This window comes from Pristis pectinata, chromosome 19 (genome assembly GCF_009764475.1).
Source record: "Pristis pectinata isolate sPriPec2 chromosome 19, sPriPec2.1.pri, whole genome shotgun sequence".
Classification (NCBI taxonomy): domain Eukaryota; kingdom Metazoa; phylum Chordata; class Chondrichthyes; order Rhinopristiformes; family Pristidae; genus Pristis; species Pristis pectinata.
In genome coordinates, this window is record NC_067423.1 from 29,283,308 (window position 1) to 29,307,248 (window position 23,941).

The following is a 23,941-nucleotide window of genomic DNA, read 5'->3' on the forward strand; positions in this document are numbered from 1 at the left end:
CTGATTGTTAAGAACTGGTCAAAATTGTTATGATTAATGCAAGCAAGTACACATACAAATAAGGTTAACATTTCATTGGCGTAAACTCTGATAAATCAGATATGAACCAACTTTTGTACATTTTACAGCAATGGATTTTACTTACTGTTGAACTATTAAATGCTAGTCCTAGTATGACTGAAACTCATTTTGCGAAGCAAAGAATTAACATCTATCAAGCATATCATGCTGTCACTATACTGGCTTTAAAATTTATTAACTTTGAGGATGTAGACACTGCTGATGAGGAATGCCTTTACTACATAAACTTAATTCCCCGAGGTGGTTATGGTGCACTGCTGCCTTAAACTGCTACAGTCTTAGGGACTGAGAGACAAGAAAAACTGGTCAAAAAGGTTTTTTAAAACAAAACTACAGACCTGATAAATTTACAGTCATCTTTGATGACACTGGTGTATTTTCTTAAGGATCATTTAATTCCAGGTTATTTAGTTATTGAATTTAAATTCCCCAATTGCCATGGTGTGATTTGAACTTGTATTAATGAATTGATTTATCCATATTATTTAAGTGCATTATACTACATAATTGACTTGTGGTATTAAGAAACAGTTGAGACCAGGTGACACAGTAAATACAATGGGGCAAGACAACATACTAGCTGTAGTAGATGAGGACCTGTACTCTAGAACTAGTTGTGCCTCCACCCAAGTACAATTACAGCAAAGTAATTTCCCTGACAATGTGGAACATTGCACAGCTATGACCTGTTAACCAAAAAAAAACACAACGGGACAAAATCTAATATGACTAATTACCATCCTGTCAAAATACACACAAGAACACAAGAAAATTGAAGCAGAAGCAGGCCCCCAGGTCCCTCTAGCCTGCCCACCATTCAAAATCATGGCTGATCTATGCTGCACCTAAACTCCTCTTCTGTACCAGTTTGCTATAACCCTCAATTCCACAACCTTTCCAACTTTTATCTATCTCCACCTTGATATATCCAATGATCTGGCCTCTGCTACCCTCGGTGACAGAATTCCAGAGATTCACTACCCTCTAACAGAAAAAAAAACTTCTATGCACGTTATTTTTAAGTGACCAGCCCATTATTTTGCAGGTATGTCCTGTGTTCATGACTCTCCCACTGATGAAAACTAGTACTCTCACAGTGATGGAAAATCTCATTGACAATGCTATCAGATGGCATTTAATCACCAATAACCTGCTTACTGTTGCCCAGTTTGGAAACTGCCATGACCACTCAGCTTCACACAATCACAGCCTGGGTCCAAACATGAACCAAGCGAGCTGGATTTGAGAGGCGAGGCAAGAGTGACCATCTTTGATGTCAAGGTACCATTTGTACAAGAGTAACACCAAAAAGCCCTGGTAACACCAGGGGCATCAAGGTGAAAACACTCCAGTGCTTGGAGTCACATCTTGCACAAAGATGATTGCGGATTTTTTTTTTAAAAAAAAGTCAATCATTTCAACTCCATGACATCACTGCAGGAAGTGTCCTCAACCCAAGCATCATCAGCTGCTTCATCAATGACCTTTCACGAGATCAGAAGTGGGGATATTTGCTGATGCTTGAATAATGAAACTACTCAGCAAATAACGATCCATACTTGTATGCAACACAACCTGGATCTGTGCTGCTAAGTGGCAAGCAACACTCATCGCAAAAGTGCCAGGCAATGACCTTTCTCCAGTAAGGGAGAGTCGAATCACCAATTCTTAACACTCAATATTAATACCATCACCAAGTTTCCCACCATCAGCATGATGAGAGTCATTACTAACCAAAAACTCAGCTGGGTCTGGATGAGTGTAACTTCAATAACTCTAAAGAAAGTCAACACCACCCACAACAAAGCAGCCCTTCCACCAACCAAAACAAGCAGAGTGCTGCTGCGATGTGTACCACCTACAAAATGTACTACAGATACATGCCAGGGTAACTCTGCAATCTCCGTTACCAAGGACAATGGTTTCAAGCACATGGGAACAGTATCACAATTACCATTTAAGTGGTACACTATCTGTGCTTGGAAATTCATCTTTGCTCCATAATTCTGGAACTCCCCGTCCTCTCCGCTGTGGGAGTACCTTCATCAGCAGGACTACAGTAGTTCTACAAAGCAGATCACCAGCACCTTCAAGGGGGTAAGTAATAAATTCTGGCCTTCCCAGCAACACCCAGATTCCCAAGTATAAATAAATAAAGTTCCTACCAGAGGGTCTTCGAGTTAATCTGTTTTTGACTGGAGCTGGAAAGCAAACAAAAAGGCAGTGTTTTAATTAATTATTTAGGATATTCAATACCATATTGGTTTGAATTATACACATTTTCAGAATGTATTTAGTTAGAAAAATTCAATGTAAATGATTGACCAGATTTTTACAATGTTTAACTTAAGTAATTTAAATACACATTTTGCTGAACATTGTGCATCTTAACCACACAACTTGAGAGCTGTACCCAATGACAAATTACATTTCACTAAGAAATTCTTGTATTTTGAATCTGAAGTGCATTACAGCCTGTCCATAGTTCTCATTTTGCCCAAGGTTTCAATGTATAACTTTCATTATAAATGCAGGTTTTTGGTACTCGAATTAAAATGGCTGTCCACCATCTGGATTGCTCTGTGGGGAGGTTGTTGAGTTGTTATTAAACAGATGAACGAAGAGCAAACAAACTCTCATAACTGCTAACTTAGCTTCTGCAGTTCTACTGGTATTTTGTATAATGTTTGCATGTCCATGCCCACACCATCTACTCTCCCTTGCTATTATTTTGATCTCAATTAAGCTCATCTTTGTGTTTACTCAATTCAGAGACTTCCCAGTGATATTTTTGGGTATTAAAATTAACCCATTGACAGATTCTTCCTTCCCATCACCTCTTGCAGCTACAATCAGCCTCCACCATATTGTGACCTGCAACATCTGTTCTGTTGACACTGTTACGGACTCAGTGAATGTCCCTTTAAGATAGAGAGTGTGTGTGTATGTGTGTGTGGGGCGTGCTTACGTCAATAGAAGATAAAGGACGTAATGATGTTGTTGAAGAAGTTAGAAGGAGAGAGAGAGAGAAAGGGAGAGAGACACCAGCCTGCTAGTTTTCTCTATCGATGGATGAGAAACTATAACTGTGTCTGCCACTGAAATCCATGTATGGAAGTTGGAAGTAATCCGGTGGAGTTCACTTTGTTGCTGACCTGTAGAAGGAAACAGGTATTTGTGTGGACGACCACGATTCGGATGCTTTTCGGGGTGAGGAAGTCACTACCGAGTAAACACTGAAGTGTCGCTGGGGTTCCATCGTGGAACATTTGGATTTCATATTTACTCTCTCTATGTTTCTCTACGTCTACGCCTTATCTTCAGACAACGGTGGTTGTTGAAGAAGCCCTTGCTCATGTTTCACCTTATGGCTTGCGGAACTGAACTTTAAGAACCATTCCGGAACTGGGAGTTTGGGACTTTGTCACACACACACACACACACACGCGAAGAGTTTAGTTTTGGGGTTAACGTTCAAGGTTTAACATTTTTGAAGTCTAACGTACTAACATTTTTACTTTTATTTTACATATTCTCATAAGTAGTGATTAATAAAATAGTTTTTAACACTGAATCATGCTCAGTGTGTTTCTTTTGTTGCTGGTTCGTGACAACACACACCAGTCAAGTTTCTAATCCAACTATCATCAGATGCTACCATCAGACCCAAAACATTCATTTTCCCATTCTTTTGTTCTCCCTAGGGAAAGGAAATTAATGGCTTTAACTCTGAGCCGTCCATGTTTAGAGATTTGACACAGGCCTGCAGTCACTCCACTCTCAGCTGCTCGATATTGCTGTTTCTAAGGATTATCTTCATGAAAGGAGCCTGGATGAACTCAACTGTTTGATTTGAAGAAGCCACATTCCACAAGTCAGCCAATTGGCTTGGTTCAAAAAAAAAAGTCCTTTCCATCTTTCACACACTCATCCCCACCCGCAAAGCTCTGGTTATGAAATGTATTGTAAACCTTAAAGCTCACTTTTGAAGTTTGATCATATCCAGATTTTCTACTTCAAAATGGTCAAACACCCTAAAACAACATATTGTTGCAATTTTAATTTCTGCAGTTGGCTTACGCAATGTCAGCCTTTGTTGCACTAAAAATCTTGTAATACAAGGAGTATGTGCGAACACAATTTTGAGTAAATGTTTACAATGGGAACTACTTATGTAAACACTTAACCATCATCCTGTACTTGCAAGCTTCCCAACAATCTGCTGAGCCTTATCTGGCTGCCTTCCCAACTTTTTGTCTCCAACTGCTTTTTTTTTTACAAAGTTTCTGGATCACTGCAACTCTACCCTGCATTTTAAATGACTTCACAACTCAAGAGCCTTCACCTACTTGCATTCTTGGATCTGTGCTTACAAACTTGTCAGTTATTCCTTGGATAGCACCCCATCCCCAATTCCAGGGAACATAAACAAAATAGGCTCCTCACCATTCACGCCACTCATTTTTCCTTTCCGCCAGAGTTCCAACCTCTGTTCCTAGCCCAGGCTCTAAGAACTCAATGCCTGTCAATATTCCAAGCTCCTCTCTCATCTCCATCCTTTCATTCTGACTGTTTAAGGCAAATTTGCCATCTATTTCCTCGTCCCAACCCTCTCCCTGGCCCTAAGCATCCAGCAACATTGGTCTGGCTTTTCCAAAACATTGCTTCATACCTTCCCACACGCTTCCAAGCTCCCACGCTTGAATGAAAAACAATGCTGATACCATCACTGTCCAGAGCCATCCTATTAAATTTCACTTCCACTTGCTTTCAGTCCCAAAAAATCTAGAGTTTTTGTTTTCCCACAACCTCCATCACTTCTTCCAAAAGACGTATAATACTCTGCAAGATCCACAAATATTGAAAATAACTGCTTCCATGTAGATCAATTTGAAAGTGAAGACTGTTTGCATAAAATGGCCAGTCACCACATTGACTCAGTCTTGGGCAAAGATGCAAGTAGTAAGAGCTACTCAATTGAAGTTGGATGGCCCAGGCTTTTGAACTACAGACATGATGGTGCAATCCCCATTCACCCCGCTGGGTAGATCCAAAATAAGAAATCAACAGAAAAACACAGTACTCAGAATAATAACAACCCACTGAAAGAGGATCCAGTTCTAGAAGACAACATGTTATAAACTAGAGAAAAAGAATAACATGACTGGAGAACTGTATATAGAATGGGACTACTATTCCACCAGAATCCAGTCAGCAGGGAACACAAGCAGCTCACCAATGAGTGCTAAAATAAAAATCACACTTACCTTGTGTGGCTTCCCCTTGCAAACAACTTGGAGAGAAGCCAGCCACAAACCTCAGGAGGCACTCACAGGGCAACATTTGAAAGATAATTCTAGGTGATCTATTATTCCTAGCCAGGAGAGATACTGGTGATATTTTCATTAAGGGGTTAGAAACAAGTAGGTGTTTGTTTTCCTAGTTTATGCCGGATGGATATACATATGCTCCTCAACAGCTCGTGAAGCATTTGACTGCACAGTTAAGCAATTAGAAAATGCAAAACAATGACCTGACTTTTTGTTGAGAAATTAACAGGGTGAGACCTTGCTCAGTCCAGCAACCCAGCTGTAATCACCTCCCACGATTCATACATGTTCCATCATACAGTTCAAGTACTTCACTAACTGGTACACACCAATCACTAGCACTTCACAACCAGCACTGGGAAAGCACCGAGGGAACCCCTCAGCCCAAGTGAGGGAGCCCCTCGGCCTACACTAGGTTAAATGGCACAATTGATTATCAGGTGTTGGCCAAATCCAATGCGTCCCAGATAACTGAGCTTTCCATACGTGGGTCAGATGAGAATGACCAGTCAGACAGCAAGGTCCAGATTTCGGCATAGAACAGTAACCCAGACCCCAAAATATCCCTGAAATATGTTAAAAGCCAAAGCTAGGACACTGCTTTGCCAAGAATCAAAACTCATGGATTTACAATTTTCTTTTCCCCAATTTTTGGCATTTAAAATTATGTAAAATTTTAAAATGAATTAAAAATTTAAAAATAAAAATATCCCAAACTACTGTGAGCTAATTAACATCAACTGGCCTAGAATACCCATTGAAATCAGCGAAGTGTCTGATCCTACTCCAAGTATGAACAAAACAGCAATTCCCCAGCATTATATTGATAACGATCTTTCATGAAGTAATGGAGAAGGATGGCAAGAGAAAATGGTGGATGTGGTGCACATGTACTTCCAAGTGCCTGCATTATGGTGTCAGGCACTAGGCTTGTCATCAAGACCTAAGGCAGTAGAATAAAGAGGCTGTAGCAGCACAGATAGAAAAGTGGCCAAATAACAGGTAACAAAGAATTGCAGTGAAAGGTAGTTTCTCAAGCTGGAGGGAAGTGTAGGGTGGAGTACCCCGGGAGTCGGTACTAGATCCGCTGCTTTTCTCGACATAAATCAATGATTTAGCTTTGGGTGTACAGGGCACAATTTACTATAGATAACATGGTGAACTGCAAACAACAGTAATATACAAAAAGGGTAGGAACCAGGGTGGATAAAGAGGATTGACTCCCTTTGATAGAGGTATTGCATGGAGGCAGATTCAATCGTAGCATTCAACAGGGAGATGGACAAGCATGCAAAAGGGTGGTACTGGCACGATTGTGAGAGAGAGAGCGGAGCAAATGAATTGTCCTTCCAAAGAGCTGGGTCAGACACAATATGCCAAATGGCCTTCTTCCATTTGGGGTCCAGCTGCAAAACGTGGCGATGGATGCTATCCCATCTGTCACTCAGCATGCCCAGGACCCTCAGCACATTTGCTCAAATCTAGAACTTGCTTCTGTTTGAATGGCTGAATACTGGCTGTTCCAAATAGCAAGATTCAGCCCATATTGCAGCAGAATATTTGGGAGTAGAAATCAGAAATACCACAAGTTAAACTAAATAACTCCAACTGAAGAGATAAGAAACAAGCACGTGTTTCTAACATTCTAAAAATAATACTTTGCCAGTGGCCAGGAATGCTTCCAAAAACCTAAATGACCAGATGCAGCAGCACAGTAACAAGGCAATGTAACTACAAATACAGGATGAACAACAGGTTTGGAAGAAGTACATTTCTAATGTGTACTAACTGTGGAACAATAGTGAGGTTTAACAAACCAGAATATAATCCATTAGTAGAGTTAATTGTGTATTAACTTTAGAGACCCTTAAACCTATGGAAAATCCAATTATGAAATGTGATTTGTAACCACCAGAAATTTTAAGTATCTATTCAGCACATCAAGAGTACAAAGTTGCATCCTCCTCCTCGGACCCTCGAGATGGAATACACCCGGTGCCTCCAGCCGAATTCACAAGGTGAAAGATTCACTGCTATTTCTACGCCATGCAAACTTCACACGAAAGTTACTTGCATGACACAGAATTTTAAATTAGCTCAACCTGCTGGATCAGTTACAAATGAACTACAAATGGACAACAAAAAAAAACCACTTGGGAATTTTATAAGTACTGATTTTAGTTCTGGCTGAGTGACAGACAATATTTCCCACTATAGAATAATAAAAAGGGATTCAGCCCAGTTTCTTTTTAAAATGCTTTAAGCTTCACATCCTTTTATGGAAATCCAAACTTCTACTAGTTGCTATAATCTGACAGTTATACTTGTGCAGGGTCCAAGACAGATATGAAAACGTCATGGCAAGTTAGAAACAATTCCATATGAAACTAAATTTGCTCTCTTCATAATGATTCTGTAAAATATAAATTCTGGAACAAAGAACTCAGTTTCAGTTTTTTTTGAAAACATATCTTAGAGTTATGCCAAATCCATTAAAATATTCTGCAACTTCTTTTTTAATCTTTTAATACATGGAGAGCACAGGGACTCAACTGATATGAACATACAATTAGAGTCAACCCCTTGAGTGTTTCATTCAGTAAGATCATGGCCAATGGGATTATAACCTCAACTCCACATTCCCACATACCCTTGGCAAATTTTCACCCACTTTACAATAGAATCTATGAACTTTTTCTCTGCACCTGCAAGAATTAAGCAAAAATCAATGTGCTCATTTTCAGCAGCAGCTTGAAATAAATTAAGAAAGCTAACTGCAGGCCCAAACTAGTAACTGGTGGAATGATGAGAGGAAAGCATTTTATTTTAAACCGAAAGGGTGGTCAGAATCTGGTACAATATCTGAAAGGACACTGGTGGGGGACAATCTTGATATAATCACACTGAAAATATTAGATGAACATTTCAGGTGTCAACATTTACAGCAATGGACAGAACTCCTTTGGCCATCATGCACACCACAGGCCAAATGCCTGCCTTATGTGCCATTTCCATGAAGCAACTCAATATATTAAAGCAAAATTTTCTTCACTTCACAAAATAACCAAAATTACAACTTCAGTACACAAGTCATTGAACATGTAAGAAATTTAAACTGTTCTATTCATTAAAACACATGATGCACTTCCAGAATCTGCTATTTAATCACCTTAGAACCCTGGTCCATCAACACCATGCAAATCAAACAATAAAAAAAATAACTAATATATTACAGATGCATTTTCCACTTATCTAGGAGGTGGGTCCCCACTGCCCCCCCACCACCTCCCCCTCCAAACCCCTCTGTTTCTGCTGGTTGGGAAGAAACCAGAATCTGCTGGAGTTTTACTATCATGATGTAATCAGTTCAGCCTCATATTCCAATTCATAGGGTAACCTGGACCAAAGTACGCGAATCAAGTCATCGGTCAACGCTCAACTTTCCATGTGGCTCTGAAGGACTTTTCCTTTTTAAAAAACTATGCTGAAAAGTGATAGCTCAAATAGAATCTGATAAAAAAGTGAAGAGCTTATTTACTAGTACCAAATTATTCTATTTAATATCAATTATTTAAATTAGCACCAAGGAAATATGCTTCTGCATATTCTAAGTAACTCATTATTCCCATGTGCTACGAGAAGAAATGGTTCCAACATACAATCAACTCTATAGAACCTTAAGAGCCGTATGTGTGGTTTTATCTTAATTAATAAATATGCGTTTGATGCCATTTTCATGTTGGACATAAACATCAAAGATAATTCCCCACCAACTTCACAGAATCCACTAATTAATAACAAATCATGAATGATAAACAGGAATCATTTGATACATAAAACTTCAGAGACTGAATAAATAAACTGTGCTCCCCCTGCCCCCAACCTAGGTCATTTAAGATAAAAGGCTTGCTGTTCAAATGTTAGGAAAATATCCTGTGAAAATAAAAATGTCTTCATCGACATTAAAAAGTGACATTTATTCAACCATTACTTCAGCACAGTTTAAAATTCTTTCCAAGCTGTTCAATCCCCCACTCATTTGAAAGTCATCTCCTTAGTCACATCTTTGGCTACCATCCTGATTCTTCACATCACTACTTTTCCTGCACTTCTTATCCTGTAAACCACTACAATGCATCTGCAACACCAAGAAACTATCCAAACCGTCACTGGTTAGATTATAATTTAATGTTCCACTAAAATTAGTATAAACAAAAACATTTAACATTTCTATGAGGAAAAAACAAACTGCTGGAGGAACTCAGCAGATCAAGCAGCATCAGTGGAGACAAAGGGATAATCAATGTTTTGAGTCGAGATCATGTATCAGGATTGGGAGGATAAAGGGAGATGACCTGTATAGCGAGGGGAGGGGAAGGGGCAAGGCAGGGGCTGGCAAGCAATAGGTGGATCCCAGTGAGGAGCGGTTGATGGGCAGATGAAGCCAGGTGAGGGAGGGAAGGGTGGAGATGGCAACAGAAGCTGAGAAGTGATAATGGAGACAAAAGGCCACAGATGACAGAATCTGATAAAGGAAGGTGGTGAGTGGAACCAGATAAGGGAGGGATGATAGGCAAAATGGGAACAGTGGGGAGAGGGGAATGGAGAGGATAGGGACAAAGTGGATGATAAGTAATGGAACCAGGTGGGGGAAAGGAACTGGGAAATCCTGTGTTTGGTGGGGGGAGGGGGGGGGTTGTAAAGAAGGGTGTGTGAGAGAGGACCTGCATGGATCAGGAGAAAGAAATGAACAGAGGGTGCAGGTTTCCTGAAAATAGAGAATTCAATGTTCATGCTTTTGAATGGTAGACTACCCAGGCAGAATATGAGGTGCTGCACCACTAGTTTGTGTTTAGCCATACCCTGGCAGTGGAGGAGGCAGAGGACAGGCAGGTTGGTGTGGAAATGGGAAAGGGAGTTGAAATGGCTAGCAACCGGGAGTTAACACAGCCAATGCAACAGAGCACAGGTGCTCGGCAAAGTGGTTGCTCAGTCTACACTTACACCATGTTGAGTTGTTTCTTCCTCTCCTCAATTTTAAAAATGCCTTGATATGTATTTTAAAAGTGGTACCTTGGTTGACAGTACAGGTGAAACTGGGTTTAATCATGAAATAAGAAAATTTAATATAGAATGAACAGTCCCTCACCTTCGAGCAACACTTCCAAAAAAATGATTGAAAACTTGAAAATATCTACACCGTCTCAAATTTATACAAGTCATTAGCTTGATAAATAACATCTCAACTTGTCCCAGTGCACCTCAAAAACCTCAAACCCTTCCTGAGCAGCTCATTTGGTGGAATCAATCAATTCTGATGTTGGCAACACACAAAAATTCTCCAGGGATGGCACAATTCAGGAGAACTGATTCCTGAACCATGTGAAAATTCATAAAACACATGAGTGCAAGTGGCTTAGTCCACTACTCTCTCATGCTTAAAAGGTCTCAATCGATTGCATTGGTTTGGCTGATTATGACCAGATTATCCTGACCAACAAAAAGAATCAAAATGTTAACTCCATTATACAATAATTGCCACAACAAACAAAACTTCACTAGAGTCACTCTGCTTTTTTTCTCATTCAGTTTAAGTTAGATGAATTAGAAAAAATGGGGACTTCAAAACTGGCAAGAAATTGTCCCAAAACTTCAGTTCGCGCACTAATATTTGTGCCAGGACATGCACACATCTCCCTATGGAAGTCCTGCTTTCTAGAACAGGCGTGGGCCCAGGTTAACAAGGACACCTTACATTGTCGGCTGCTCATGTTGTACCAGTGGACTCTGCATCGAGTGCACAGGACAGCGCCACTGTCCACAGACTTCCCAGCCGAGAAGCCAGTCCACTGAACCTGTAGAGGTAAAACCAAATAAAAATGGCTGCTAGGAAAACGCAACTTTCGCCTAGTTATTTGAGTTTCAATGTTTTTAATGCTCTTTTAATGTGCAAGTGAATCTTTTAGTGTTTTAAGTGTAAAAATATTAATTTCATATATGAAGCATATATTCTTTTTATTAAAAAAAGTGCCATATGCTTGGAATATCAAAATACATTCACAAACATTCAACAACACCAAAAGCAGCTGGTAAGCCCAGAGAGGGAGGACATCAATGGTCAAGGAAGTTATCAGTGAGTGCACCAGACCCGTCCCCAATGAGATGGGCGGCCCTACTGCACTCAGGCATGTTGAACTGCTAGGAGCAAGGCTCTCAGCAGAAGACAGCACCAAGAACCAGATAGGAACCAACTGCATAATCCAGAAGTATGCAGGGCAAGAGGAGAGTGTTCTATATCCAAATTACTAGTTCATACACAAATTTAGAATCATTATTTAAACCAAGGGTAATTAATATATCTGTTGCCTGCTTGCTGCACTATAACAATATGCAATGGCATCTTAAGATAGGAGTAATAGTCATTTTGATACATGCCACGTTGCCTTAGCCGAGAGGTTCCAGTGACTTGGTCTAAATTGATTCCAATGATATGATCTTGGTTGGTTCCATTTTGTCCAGCTTTGATTACTTTATACTTCTGCAAAGCTTAATAAGGAAAATTTTATCTGTTATTGTGATCCAAAACATATGGAATGCCAATCATAAAGGAAGTTTTCCTGGATTACAATTTAGCACACACCAGTAGTAAAAATATGAAAGTTTTCTTTAAATAAATAAAGATGAAAGACACTCAAAAACAAAGTCAAAGGGCCTCACATGGCAGTGAACAAAGCACAAACAAGTCTATTAGCAGTTATTAATTTTTTTTAATAATTAGCAAATTCAACAAGGTTCTAGCAATTTTATTCATACCATGTGTCACCTTTCAAATTCAAATTAATTTTCTGGCATTTCTGAAGCCGAAGTTTGACATTTTCCCAATAGCCATTTTAAAAAGATATTTCCATTTAACACATGCCGATCAATAACGAGGGAGAGAAGATTAGATCTGTAACAAAAAAAAGCCACTTTGTAGGACACCAAAAGAATTTTTGTCACAATAACACACTGCAACAATTCTGAGAAAATACATATATTGATAAGCAAACTTAATTATCAGTACAAATTTGATAATAGTTTAAAATTCATTATAAATTACAATAGCCTATGCAAGATATCTCAAACTGAAGTTCATTAGCACTGCTGGAGAGTGGAACTCCTTACACAGTTTCAATATATGTCTCATGAAACAGGCAAATCAAATGACCTCTTTATTGCCAAGGTTTTACACAGAATACAGAAAAAAAATTGAAGATGGAAAAGATGGATTGAAAAGAGAACTGTTTTTCCAAGGCTATCAAGACAGACTCATTCGGCATTGCGACTACCAGAAAAACAAATAAAATTATGAAGAGGAACTTTTTGTTTGTACATTCTTGTACAAGAGTGGGCTAAGCATTGTTACCCAACCATTTGGCGAAAACTCGGTTCAAGGGCATTGCTATGAATACACAGGCTAATTTTATCTTTTGAATGATGTTAAACCTCCTGGGCAAAAAAAAAATCCCACAATACTCTTCAGCAGGGAGTTGTCCCACTGTCTTGAGCAATATTCATCCCTCTATCAACATCATGAAAATGTTTTAACCAGTCATCTGCCACATTTCCTTACTTTAAAACACATCACTCCAAAAGAAATTCATTGTCTGTAAAGTACCCAATAGCAATGCACAAATATAATGCCACTCACTCATTTTTTTTCCCAGTTTTGGCATTTAAAACAATTAGTCAAATTGTTTTAAAAGAGATTGTGCATGAAAAAAATCCTCTAAAGACCACTGCTAAATGTAGAAAATGGCAGAGATAAAGTTATGCAACATCAACAGATAGCAGAAACACAATCAACATTTCAGTATCAGATCAAAACATTAACTCTTGATTCCCTCGCCAATGGCAGCTGACCTGTAAAAATAATTCCAATGTTTGTTTTTATTTCAGACTTACAGCATCTACAGTATTTTCTCCATTGTAAAATACCATGCAAAACCCTCATTTTTGGACATTTGGTGGTAAAACAAGGCCTATATGCACAGAAAACAAAACAATGTTTCAGGGTAAAGACTTTCATCATAAAGTTCTAAAGAAAGATCACAGATCCCAAATGATAATGTTGTTTTCCTTCATCTATGCAAACTGATCTGCTGAATATTTCCTATATTTTCTAATTTGGTTCATTTCCTATCTTCCACACATTGATTATCAGTGTTGGACTATAAAATATTGTGTTGATAATCCATAATTATTGCAAGATTCCAAATTATAGTTACAGCATACCAAATTCAGAAAAAAGACACAGAAATCTGATCTTATTGATGTCATTTTAAAGACACTATGAATAAACTAAATTAGCTTTAAAATACCAGAACCAAAATTAGAATATCTTGACTGGTCTATTGAATACATGTGCCAGAAAAAGCAGATGAGTAAATAATATTTGAATATGTACGTGTGCAATATGCATCGATGGTTGATCTGTCCACACAGAACCTTTTGGACATCTGTCTTGTTGTTCTTAATTAGGTTCAAGCTCATTGAAAAAGAACAAAAAAAACATCAAAATGCATTCAAAATACTCCATGACAAAATGCAACGATAACAATGATGCAATGGTAACAATGATTATGTCTCTCCATTTTTTCTTTTATGATCGCTCTTTAAAACCCATTTTTTTTTAAACCAAAACTTTTGATCATCAAGGCTCCATTTTATCCACATCCCTGTTTCGCCCATTATGTTTTTGTGAAGACCCACAGTACATGGTAGGTTTATGTATTAGGTAAATAGCTATTGCTGCATGCATTTCCTGCCAATAATAAAAATAAATGCTCATGTCCATTACTAAAAATGGAGAATGCCTATACAAGCTCAATAGTCTGTTATTACATCCTACTTCAGTGAAAGCACTGATGCATCATCAATAGCAGATGACTGCAATCTATGTGACAAGTTGACATTAGAATTTATTATAAATGTGCAATATGTAACAGGAGCTTTCCAAAAAAATGTTACAGAATGAGACACTTCAAAATAGGGACATACTGATCCAATTATATTCTAACTCCACATCACAGAATGGAAGAAGCCATTCAGCCCATTGTCTGTAACAACTGTGTCAGAGCAATCCACCCTCTCCCAACAGCCCTGCAAATTCTCCTTTCATTACTGGCACTTAACCAGCTCCCTTTTGAATACTACAACTGAATCTGTCTCTACTACCACCTCCAGCAATGCACTTTCAACCCTAACCAGCTGTGTGTGAAAATGTTTATCTTCATGTCAATTTTGATTCCTTTCCACACACTTTCATTCCACATCCTTCCACTGACAGAAACCATTTCACGCAATCTGTGCCCTTCACGTTTAAGTACTTCAGTCATATATCCTCGCAAATTTCACTTCCAAGGAAAACAGCCACAGGTTTTTCTTCATTCCTGGAATCTTCCTGGCAAATCTCTCCAGCACCTTTTCCAAAACCTTCACATCTTTCCTACAGTGCGACACCCAGAACCAGACATAATACTCCAGTCGCAGCCAAAAACCACATATTAAAAAAAGATGACTTCTTGCTCTTTTACTCTAAGTCCCTATTTGTCAAGTTCAGGGTGTATATGCTTCTTTAAAAAAAACATTTTCTCAACCTGCCCTGCCTCTTTCAATGAGATATGCTCTTAGACCTCCCCCACCAACCCACCCCTGGTCTTGGTTCTCGTTCTCCTTTTAGAATTATGCCCTATAGATTATATTGTCTCTTCTCATTATTCCAACTAAAATGCAACACTTTTCCTTTCTCAGCATTAAATTTTATTTGACAACCATCTGCCCATACCTATAATCACCTTGGAGTCTACTACCATCCTCCTCAGTTCACTACACATCCACGTTTTGTATCATGTCAAGACTGGAAATTGTGCCCTGTATATCAAAGCCTCTGTTATTAATATATTTCAAGCAATGGTCCCTCTCCTGCTGGTACCAGACCCGAGGGAATTTGTCTATACACTTTCTTCCAATCTCAATAACAACCTTTCTCCTCTCAAACACTACAGACTCTTTATTCCACCACCTTCCAACCTGGTATCAAGCCTACTACATGGCATCTTACCACATTTTGGAGGCCCACATGTACCACATTTCTTTCATCCCTCTTCACTGTTACTTATCAAAACAAAAATTATCAAAATTAGATGCAATTTGCCCTTAAGTTTATGTTGGCTTTCTCTAATCAATCCATAAATGAACAAAACTTGAGAAAACAGAAGCAGAAATAGGTCACTCAGCCTCTCAACCCTGCCCCACCATGCAATATGATCATGGCTGATCTGCCCTAGATCTTGTCTCCTCTTCTGTGCCAGTTGCCCATAACCCACATTTCCCTGACCTTTCAAAAATGTACCTACTTCTTTAAATACACTCTATGTTCAATCCTAAACAACCCTCGGGGGAGAGAATTCGAGAGATTACAAATGCAACAAGTTCCAACACAAGAGCCTGCAGATGCTGGAATCTGGAGCAACAAACAATCTGCTGGAGGAACTCACTGGGTCGAGCAGCATCTGTGGAAGGTAAGAAATGGTCAACATTACAGTGGAAACCCGACATCAGGACCGATGCAGGGTTTCGACATGAAATGTTGACAATTTCTTTCCTCCCACAGATGCCTCTCGACTTGCTGAGTTCCTCCAGCAGATTATTTGTTGCTCCAATAGAATCTCTTTTGGACTACCGCCAATGCCAGTAATATCCATTCTTAAATAAGGGGTCCAAAGTATTCCTTGTATGGCCTCACCAGAACCCTGTACAATTATAACAATACTTAGCTATTTTTAAACTCCAATCCTCCTGCAATATTTGTTCAAATGACTACTAATCCTATCCTGATTGTTTCTAGAACTGAAATTAAATAGACTAATCTGTGGTTACTGTATTTATCCCTGCACCACTTTTTTTTTGAATAAGGGTGTAATATTTGCAGTTTTCCAGTTCTCAAACACAACCCCTGAATAGACATGTTTGGAAAATTACAGCCAGGTCCTCTGCAATTTCCTCCCTTACTTCCCTCAGCAACTGAGCATGCACCCCATCTATACCAGGTGATTTATCCAATTAGTACAGCTAACCTTTCAAGTGCCTCTATCAATTCTTGGCTCATCCAAAATCTCAATCACATCTTCCTTTTTTGAGACTCCAGCTCTACCTTCTTCTTCAGTGAAGAGGGAGGTAAAGTACATTTCTGCTTTGGTCTCTGACGAGCCCCACTTCTCTTAAAACCTTTTCTGTTGACGTGCCCGTGGAGTATTTTTGGATTCCTTTTTGTGTTTTCTCATGCTCTCTTGTCATTTCCCTTGTTCTTTACTACTTCATCTTCGAACTTCCCATAATCAGCTCACTTGTGTTAACAACCTGGCAACAATCAGGTGCTTTCTCCTCTGTTCAATTTTATTCACTATGCCATTAATTTTCCTACCATTCTCCCTCATGGAGATGTACCTAAACTATAGCAATAACATCACCGCTTTAAAGGCCTCCCATTGTTCAAATATACTTTTGCTTGCCAAGCTTTGATTCCAATTTACCCAGTCCAGAGCTGATCTTATCCCTTTGAAATTTATTCCTCTGGGTATATTTATCTCCAAGTGGTTTATATCCTTTTCTATAGCTAAGCTAAACTTTGTTATTGTGATAGATGTTTCATAGATATCCCCCCTCTGGTGCTTATTCTAATTAACCTGGCTTATTTAATTCAAGCCAGTTCAGCAATGCTACCTTCCTCACTGGGCCAGAAGCACACTGATCAAGAAAGTTTTTCTGAACAAATTTCAGAAACAATTCCTCCCATTTTCTCCTCATGGTATTGATATCCCCGTCTATATTTGTCCTTTTGCACATCCCTACATCCCACTGCAAGTTTGTTCCTCAATGTCTTTCTCTCTAGTCAGCAACCTACAGAATTGGTCCCAGTAGTGTAATCACAGCTCTATTTACTTCTATGCAGATAGATTCTGTCCTTGATCATGCAAAGACATCCCTCCAGGACCACAATATTCCCCTTATTCAATACTGTCCTCTCTCTCCTTTTATCTATTCCCCATCTTTCCTTACCAACTTACATCCAGGAATATTTGGAACTTATACCTGCCCTTCATTTACCAAAGTCTTTCATCACCATATTATCACAATCCCACATGATTAAATGCACCTGTAGCTCACCAATCTTGTTTAATATGTTTTGTGTGATTACAGTGTACGTGTTCAATTGTATCTCAGACCTTTTTGTTCTCCCTTAGTCTGGTTCTGGCTAAAAGCTTTTTATTTCTTACCCTTGAGCAACTTATTTTCTCTCCTTTTCTACGATATTTGAAATCAATCACAGACCATCCTGGAAAGGCTTCTGAAACCAAAGAAACACCTGTTTGCTGCTGTAGTCTTATAATTATTGCTCTCTTCATTTTTCTCTTCCCTCACTCACTGTTGAGTTACCTACAGTCTGGTCTCCGGGTTCACTCCGAAGGGAAACCACTCCCACATATGTACTCAGGAACTAACTACAATTTAAGAGCAAGATGCCTTCAAGGATCTCCTGAATTATCTGCCTGCTCTTCATCGTCTCGCTGGCTGTCTCCCATTCCTACTCTCCCTGAAATCTCTCAAGCTATAGGGCAACCACCTTCTCAGACATGCTATCCACAAAACACTCAACCTCACAGATAACAACAGCTGATATTGCTGCAGTGCAAATTCCAAAACCTAGAGTTCGGGGCTCCTCCAACTTCTTACCCTTGGAGTCAAGAGTCAGACAGCATGGAAAAAGGTCCTCTGGCCCACCAAGTCCAAGCCAACCGTCAAGCAGCCAGTTACACAAATCCCATTTTATTCTTCCCACATTCCCATTAACTCTTCCCAGATTCTACCACTACATTCACCTACACAGTTGGGGCAATTTACAGTGGCCAATTAAACTACCACCCACACATCTTTGGCATGTGGGAGGAAACCAGAGCACTAAAAAATACCCGTACAACCATAGGAAGAACATGCCAACTCCATGGAGGTCAGTGACTGTGTCACTGTCACCTGTATATGTCCCGGACATGGGAAGTGTCCTGGAGTTCCTATGTGGAATGGGATGTGCATTCCATGGGTCTGAGATGCCCAGCCGTGCCTCTATTAGATTAACTCCACTAACAGAAACAAAAACAAGACACCACTGCTCATAAATTACAGTTACATAACCTGAAGGAACTTTTTGCTCATGGGCTATCCTGGTATAGAATGCCTGCTGTAACTTTTGCATAATGTGTTTGCTTTCTATGATACACAACTAATTGTAACCTTAACTTTACATAATATTATAAGGTCAGTTTAATTAGTTCAATCCTGCTAAACCAATAGTTGCAGAAGTGACTAAAATGGAAGTCTTAGAAATACTGAATATCTGCTGGACACAAGACCCCATCTGCAGGAAACATTTACCTCCTCTTGAACTCCTGAATTACTGGTCAGAGTGGACATTCAATTCTCAAATAGTCTCATTAGTTAAACATCATGTTAGATTCACACTTCTCCAACTTACAAGTGAGAAACCTTGCTTGTAATGTTAAGAGAAATTATTTTCTTGCTTGTACAACTTCATACATCTTACTAAGGATGTGGTTTGTTGCACATTTCAATACAGACACCACAATACCTGCTAGTACATATACGGAGACACAAATAACTGCATACAAAAATGAAGGATGGTGTTATGTTTATTATCAGCTCGGAGAAGGTTGACAAGTTGCTACTACCTTAAACTGTGTTACATGCTTATAGCTGCTACATGGTTTGCACCTTGCTTGCAGCTCAGTTGATGACTGATTCCCACAAACAAAGGTCATATTTATTTGAAGCTCCCTTTCTGAGTGAATAAACAAGTGGCAGTGATATTCTGCTCTGAAGATCAGTTCAGTAGAAAATGCAATACACTACATTGGTGACAGAGATAGGATACATACAAGTCCCAGGCTATAGAAAGTAGAACTGGGTGAGTTAGCAAATATGCAAGAATATGTAGAAACAAAAAAAAGGCATTCCTTGAAACTAAAATAAAAATAGTACATGCAGAAAAGGAGCCCTGGCAGGATGGCAGAAGCAACACAAACATATCAGCAAGTTTGGAAATACGATAAAGCCCAAGGGGTGTTCACACAGAACATTTGGACAGGTTTTTAAGGTTAACAACACTGCAGTGGCTACATGAAATTACACTGATGACTATGTGACAATATGCAAGCAGGACAAAAGCAATTTTGTTAGGAGAGTGATTATTTTAATCATTGCCTAACTAATGAGACAGTTGAGAAGCTGAAAGCACACTTCAACTCAGCACCATCCAAAATATTTCAGAGTTATAAGTCTGGTACTGGTGATCAGATGCTAGTGGAGGCAATGAGGGATTATATTTTCATCCTGAGGGACTTAGCAAGGCAGAAATTTTAAAAAGTTCTCAGAGTGTTAAGTGACAAGAGAATACATACCAAACACTAATGTTTAGGCACTTCATTTCAGAAGGCAACAAGAATTGTAATTTTGATGGAAATAACACTGCGGAGCATGAAGGTGCAGCTACGAGTAAATAGGGTAAAGCTACATGGGCAGTAATTATGGTAACCGTCATCATTTCTCCAACAGGACCAGGTCATATGTGCTTTAAGGGCCATTTCAGAGAAAACCAACCAACCACGGGATCCCAAGAGGCAGGAAAACCAGAAATCACACAATTGCAAAAGGCAGGGGGTCTTGTTACTGATGTCAGCAAAGCCACATGGCTTCTGCCTCCCCATTTAAAGCAGCCTGCTATTATAGTAATCGTACAACAAAGAATTCCAGTCTGCAGCTTGCTTGAAGCCAAGCAAATGCATCCCAAAAGGTGCTGTCAATACCATTAGAGTTAACAATCGCAGAAGAACACATGTTGAATGGATGGCAACATGATGAAAAATTACAAGTTCTTAACTGCCACTAAAACAAATGATTGAGGCTTTATACTGAGTGTAGATATTGCAGCACACCATTCAGTAACAGAGCAAAATACCCACAGGAATCACTGCAGAGAAGTCCCACTAAAGAATCTGCAGAAGAATTGCAAACTTTGGTAGAAACGAGATGCGTGGTGGCCCAAGGTCATCAGGAAACAGAGTTGCATGTGCCTATCCTGTCCATACCTAATCAAGGAAACTTCCTTGTCCCTACATCCAGAGGCCAATAGAGCTGGGATTAGATTGGGAAACATGAACTGAGAGGACAGGTTATCTGTCTAATCACTAATCAAGTGGATCACCCTCATCTCCAAGATTATTGGCTTTGCCTTTACCTCCTCCCAATCAGGTGAAAGTACAAGGTGCCAAACTGTCTTGGGCCAGCAAATTCACACTGCTCACAGCAGCAGCAGGGTTGGGTCAGAACAATGGTCAGGAGAAATTTCACCAAGGATTGTGAAGTGGAAAGAAGAGACTTCCATTGTGATGGCAGAGGTTTAGAGAATTTGACTGACATAAGGGAACTTGTCCTGTGTAACTGATAACCTGAGCCATCAGGTTTCTCAAATAAAGGTAGTGTTCATGGAGGAGTTGAGAAATTGGGAGTTTGCAGAGCGGAGTGTTCAGAAATTCCAGGTAGCATATCGGAAGTGACATATCTTCAGAAGAAGGAAAACTTGCTCTCTGCGATGACAGCAAACAAACTTATGATACATCACTGTTTGGAACTAAATTTTGCAAAGATGAGTAGTGATCTTCAGGCAATGCAGGAGGAATCACTAGCTGAATCAAGAGAAAGACAAAGTGTTTTAGGTAAGAGTTTCCATCAATATTGTCTGGTATAGGACCAAGCCAATGTTTCAAAACAAAGAAGTCCCAGCAGTTGGGAAATGCAATGATGGAGAGCAGCCAGCTTAAGTAAATGATTTAAACTGCATGACCAACTAGAAGGATGCTGATGGAGGAAGGCAGCAGAGTGGACACCAAGGAAGAGGTTGCAGAACACTGTTAGTCAATAATCATACCTGATCATGGAAATCTCCTTGTCCCTACAAAGTCCTGTCTTGAGTTGGTGTGGAATATTTCAGGGCTGTCTCCTTTGAATTTAAGAATGAAGTAGCTGCAGAATCAGCATTGAAACAGGCCCGTGATGCAGAAGTTGCGGATCAGTCATGGCTGTCCAGTTTGCAGATTATAAGATATCTTTATTAGTCATATGTACACCGAAACACACAGTGAAATGCATCTTTTGCGTGGAGTGTTCTGGGGCAGCCCGCAAGTGTCGCCACTCTTCCAGCGCCAACATAGCATGCCTACGACTTCCTAACCCGTACATCTTTTAGAATGTGGGAGGAAACCCACATAGACACGGGGAGAACGTACAAACTCCTTACAGACAGTGGCCGGAATTAAATCCGGGTCGCTGGCAGTGTATCCAAGGTGAAGGAAAGGGAAAGAAGACAAGATCTAATGATACTTATTGCAAATGAGAAGGCAGGTCAGGCACAGATAAAACCTTGAAAAATAATTACAATGGAGCATTACTGATTAAGACACTGGTGGAAGCGACACATGATGAGGCACATGCAGGCACAATGATATCCAAACAGAAACCCAAGTAGCACAGTTCAATGCTACAAGCAAAAGCATTAAGCAGCAACACTAATCTGTGGAGATGACAAAAACAATGAAAGAGTAAAACCAAAAGAGGGGTCAGATGAGAAAGTTGGGAATAAAAGAGCAAAGAAGCTGATAATAACCACAAATAATTTGTAAAACTAGGACTGCAGAGTGTAAAGAGAACAGATGTTAAGTCCACACGACAAATGTGCTCAGAAGCATCCAAAACAGACAAGATGTCTGCAAAAACGCTGATTACTAAGTAACTAAGATGGATCAGGAACACAATCTTCCCAACTTTCCAAAAGAGAAGTGGAGGTGTTGTGAGAGGTTTTCTAGAGAAATCTGCAAAGTGTAAGTATCACGTATACAAATTCTGTGAAATGCAACAAAAATTTACATTGATTAGTAGTCATCAGGGTCACTGACCTGAAGCTTCAACTCTGTTTCTCTCTCCCCAGATGCAGCCTGACCTGCTAAATACGTCCAGCATTTTCTGTTTTTGCAGCAAGATTAAGCTTTGATGCTGTTTAGACCAGTTCAGAAGAATCAACAATACACTAGAGATGACAGAATCAGTCTATCCCCAGGACTTGGGAGCTGAGTTAATGACAGAAGGTTCGAAGGGAGGGAAGAGAGAAGATGACCTTTAATGATGTCAAACAAGGTGGGAGATACAGATTACACCATGTAGCATTACAAATTGCAAACATTAACCATATATTGCCCAGAGTAACTGGAGTATCTCCAGGAACGAAACATTCCAGTAACACTGCTACAACAGTTCGATCAGTTGCTTATCAGCCTTCCGCCTTCGGTCACTTCCAATATAATGTCCAGATTAATAAAACTGACCCTTCTCTGAACTCTCAATGATCGGATAAAAACCCGTCATTCACCAAGCCAGATTCGCGGCTCCTACCACCAAGCCCTTGTGACTAAATCGTTCACTTACCCCTCTATCCTCTACCAACCCAAGAATAAAAATATACGTGACCTACACCAATCCAAACCTTCGCCTGTCAAGCCCAACAATGTTCAGAATGTGTTCTCATCCCAATAAAAATATAAAGTTCCCACCGTTCTTCTTGAAAGCAGATTTGCCCTGTGTTACTTGGGAACTCCAATGACTACCACTGATTGCATAGGAAGCTAAAAAGAGACCACCCATCGCCCCCACCACCTCCAAGCAAACCTCCCGCACCCTACTTGACGGACCCAGTCCACTTGCCGGACAGCCCTTGTTCTTGATTCCTTTCTCCTGCAGCTTCCCACTGATCACATGATGCCCCATCCAGCAGCCACACACACCCTCAACTAAATACAATGCAATAAACGTCAGTAACTTAAATACAGACATTTTTAAAAAGTTTTACCTTCCAACTCTTCTATGTCATCTTCATCCTCGTCGCCGTTCTCAGAGTCGGTTTGCATGGGTTCATCGGCGAAGTTAACCGCCTTGGGGGCTCGCACAGCGGCGCTGCCGACGGACACCTCCCGGCTCGCCTGCAGCCTGCTGAAATATTGTACGGCGAAGCCGACCAGGTCGTCCGGCTGCTTCCGCAGCACCTCCACGGTGAAGCTTTGCAGCAAGTCCGTCAGCCCGGCGGGGATTTTAACGCTCATCCCTGTGCTGCGATGCACGGAGGAAATCACCACAGAATTACAGCGTCTGCAGAACGCAACGGCAACTCAACTCCTGACAAACTCTCCGATGACTAGGACGCATGCAAACTCTCGCCGACCCCAGAAAATGCCGCCCTGCTGAATTGAAGTATCATGGTACTTCCCCCCTCTTCCTCGACCGTTTTCAATGGCACAGAGTAATTCGCAGCATCTTCCAGAGGAACCTCCCCGCTCACCAACCGCCAGCTACACGTGATCCCAGAAACCATG

At 40.1% G+C, this 23,941-nt stretch overlaps 1 protein-coding gene across 1 annotated transcript in view; it reads right to left on the bottom strand.

Annotated features, from left to right (window-relative positions):
* LOC127580344 (cAMP-dependent protein kinase type II-beta regulatory subunit) overlaps positions 1-23,938 on the bottom strand; it is a 68,212-nt gene extending 44,274 nt beyond the window's left edge. Inside the window, exons 1-2 of the mRNA XM_052033673.1 lie at positions 23,422-23,938; positions 2,247-2,282 (exon numbers count right to left, since the gene is read on the bottom strand). Coding sequence (XP_051889633.1) covers positions 2,247-2,282; positions 23,422-23,671 — 286 coding nt within the window. The 5' untranslated portion in view covers positions 23,672-23,938. The remainder of the gene's footprint in view (positions 1-2,246; positions 2,283-23,421) is intronic.
* Between the last annotated feature and the right edge of the window lie 3 nt (positions 23,939-23,941).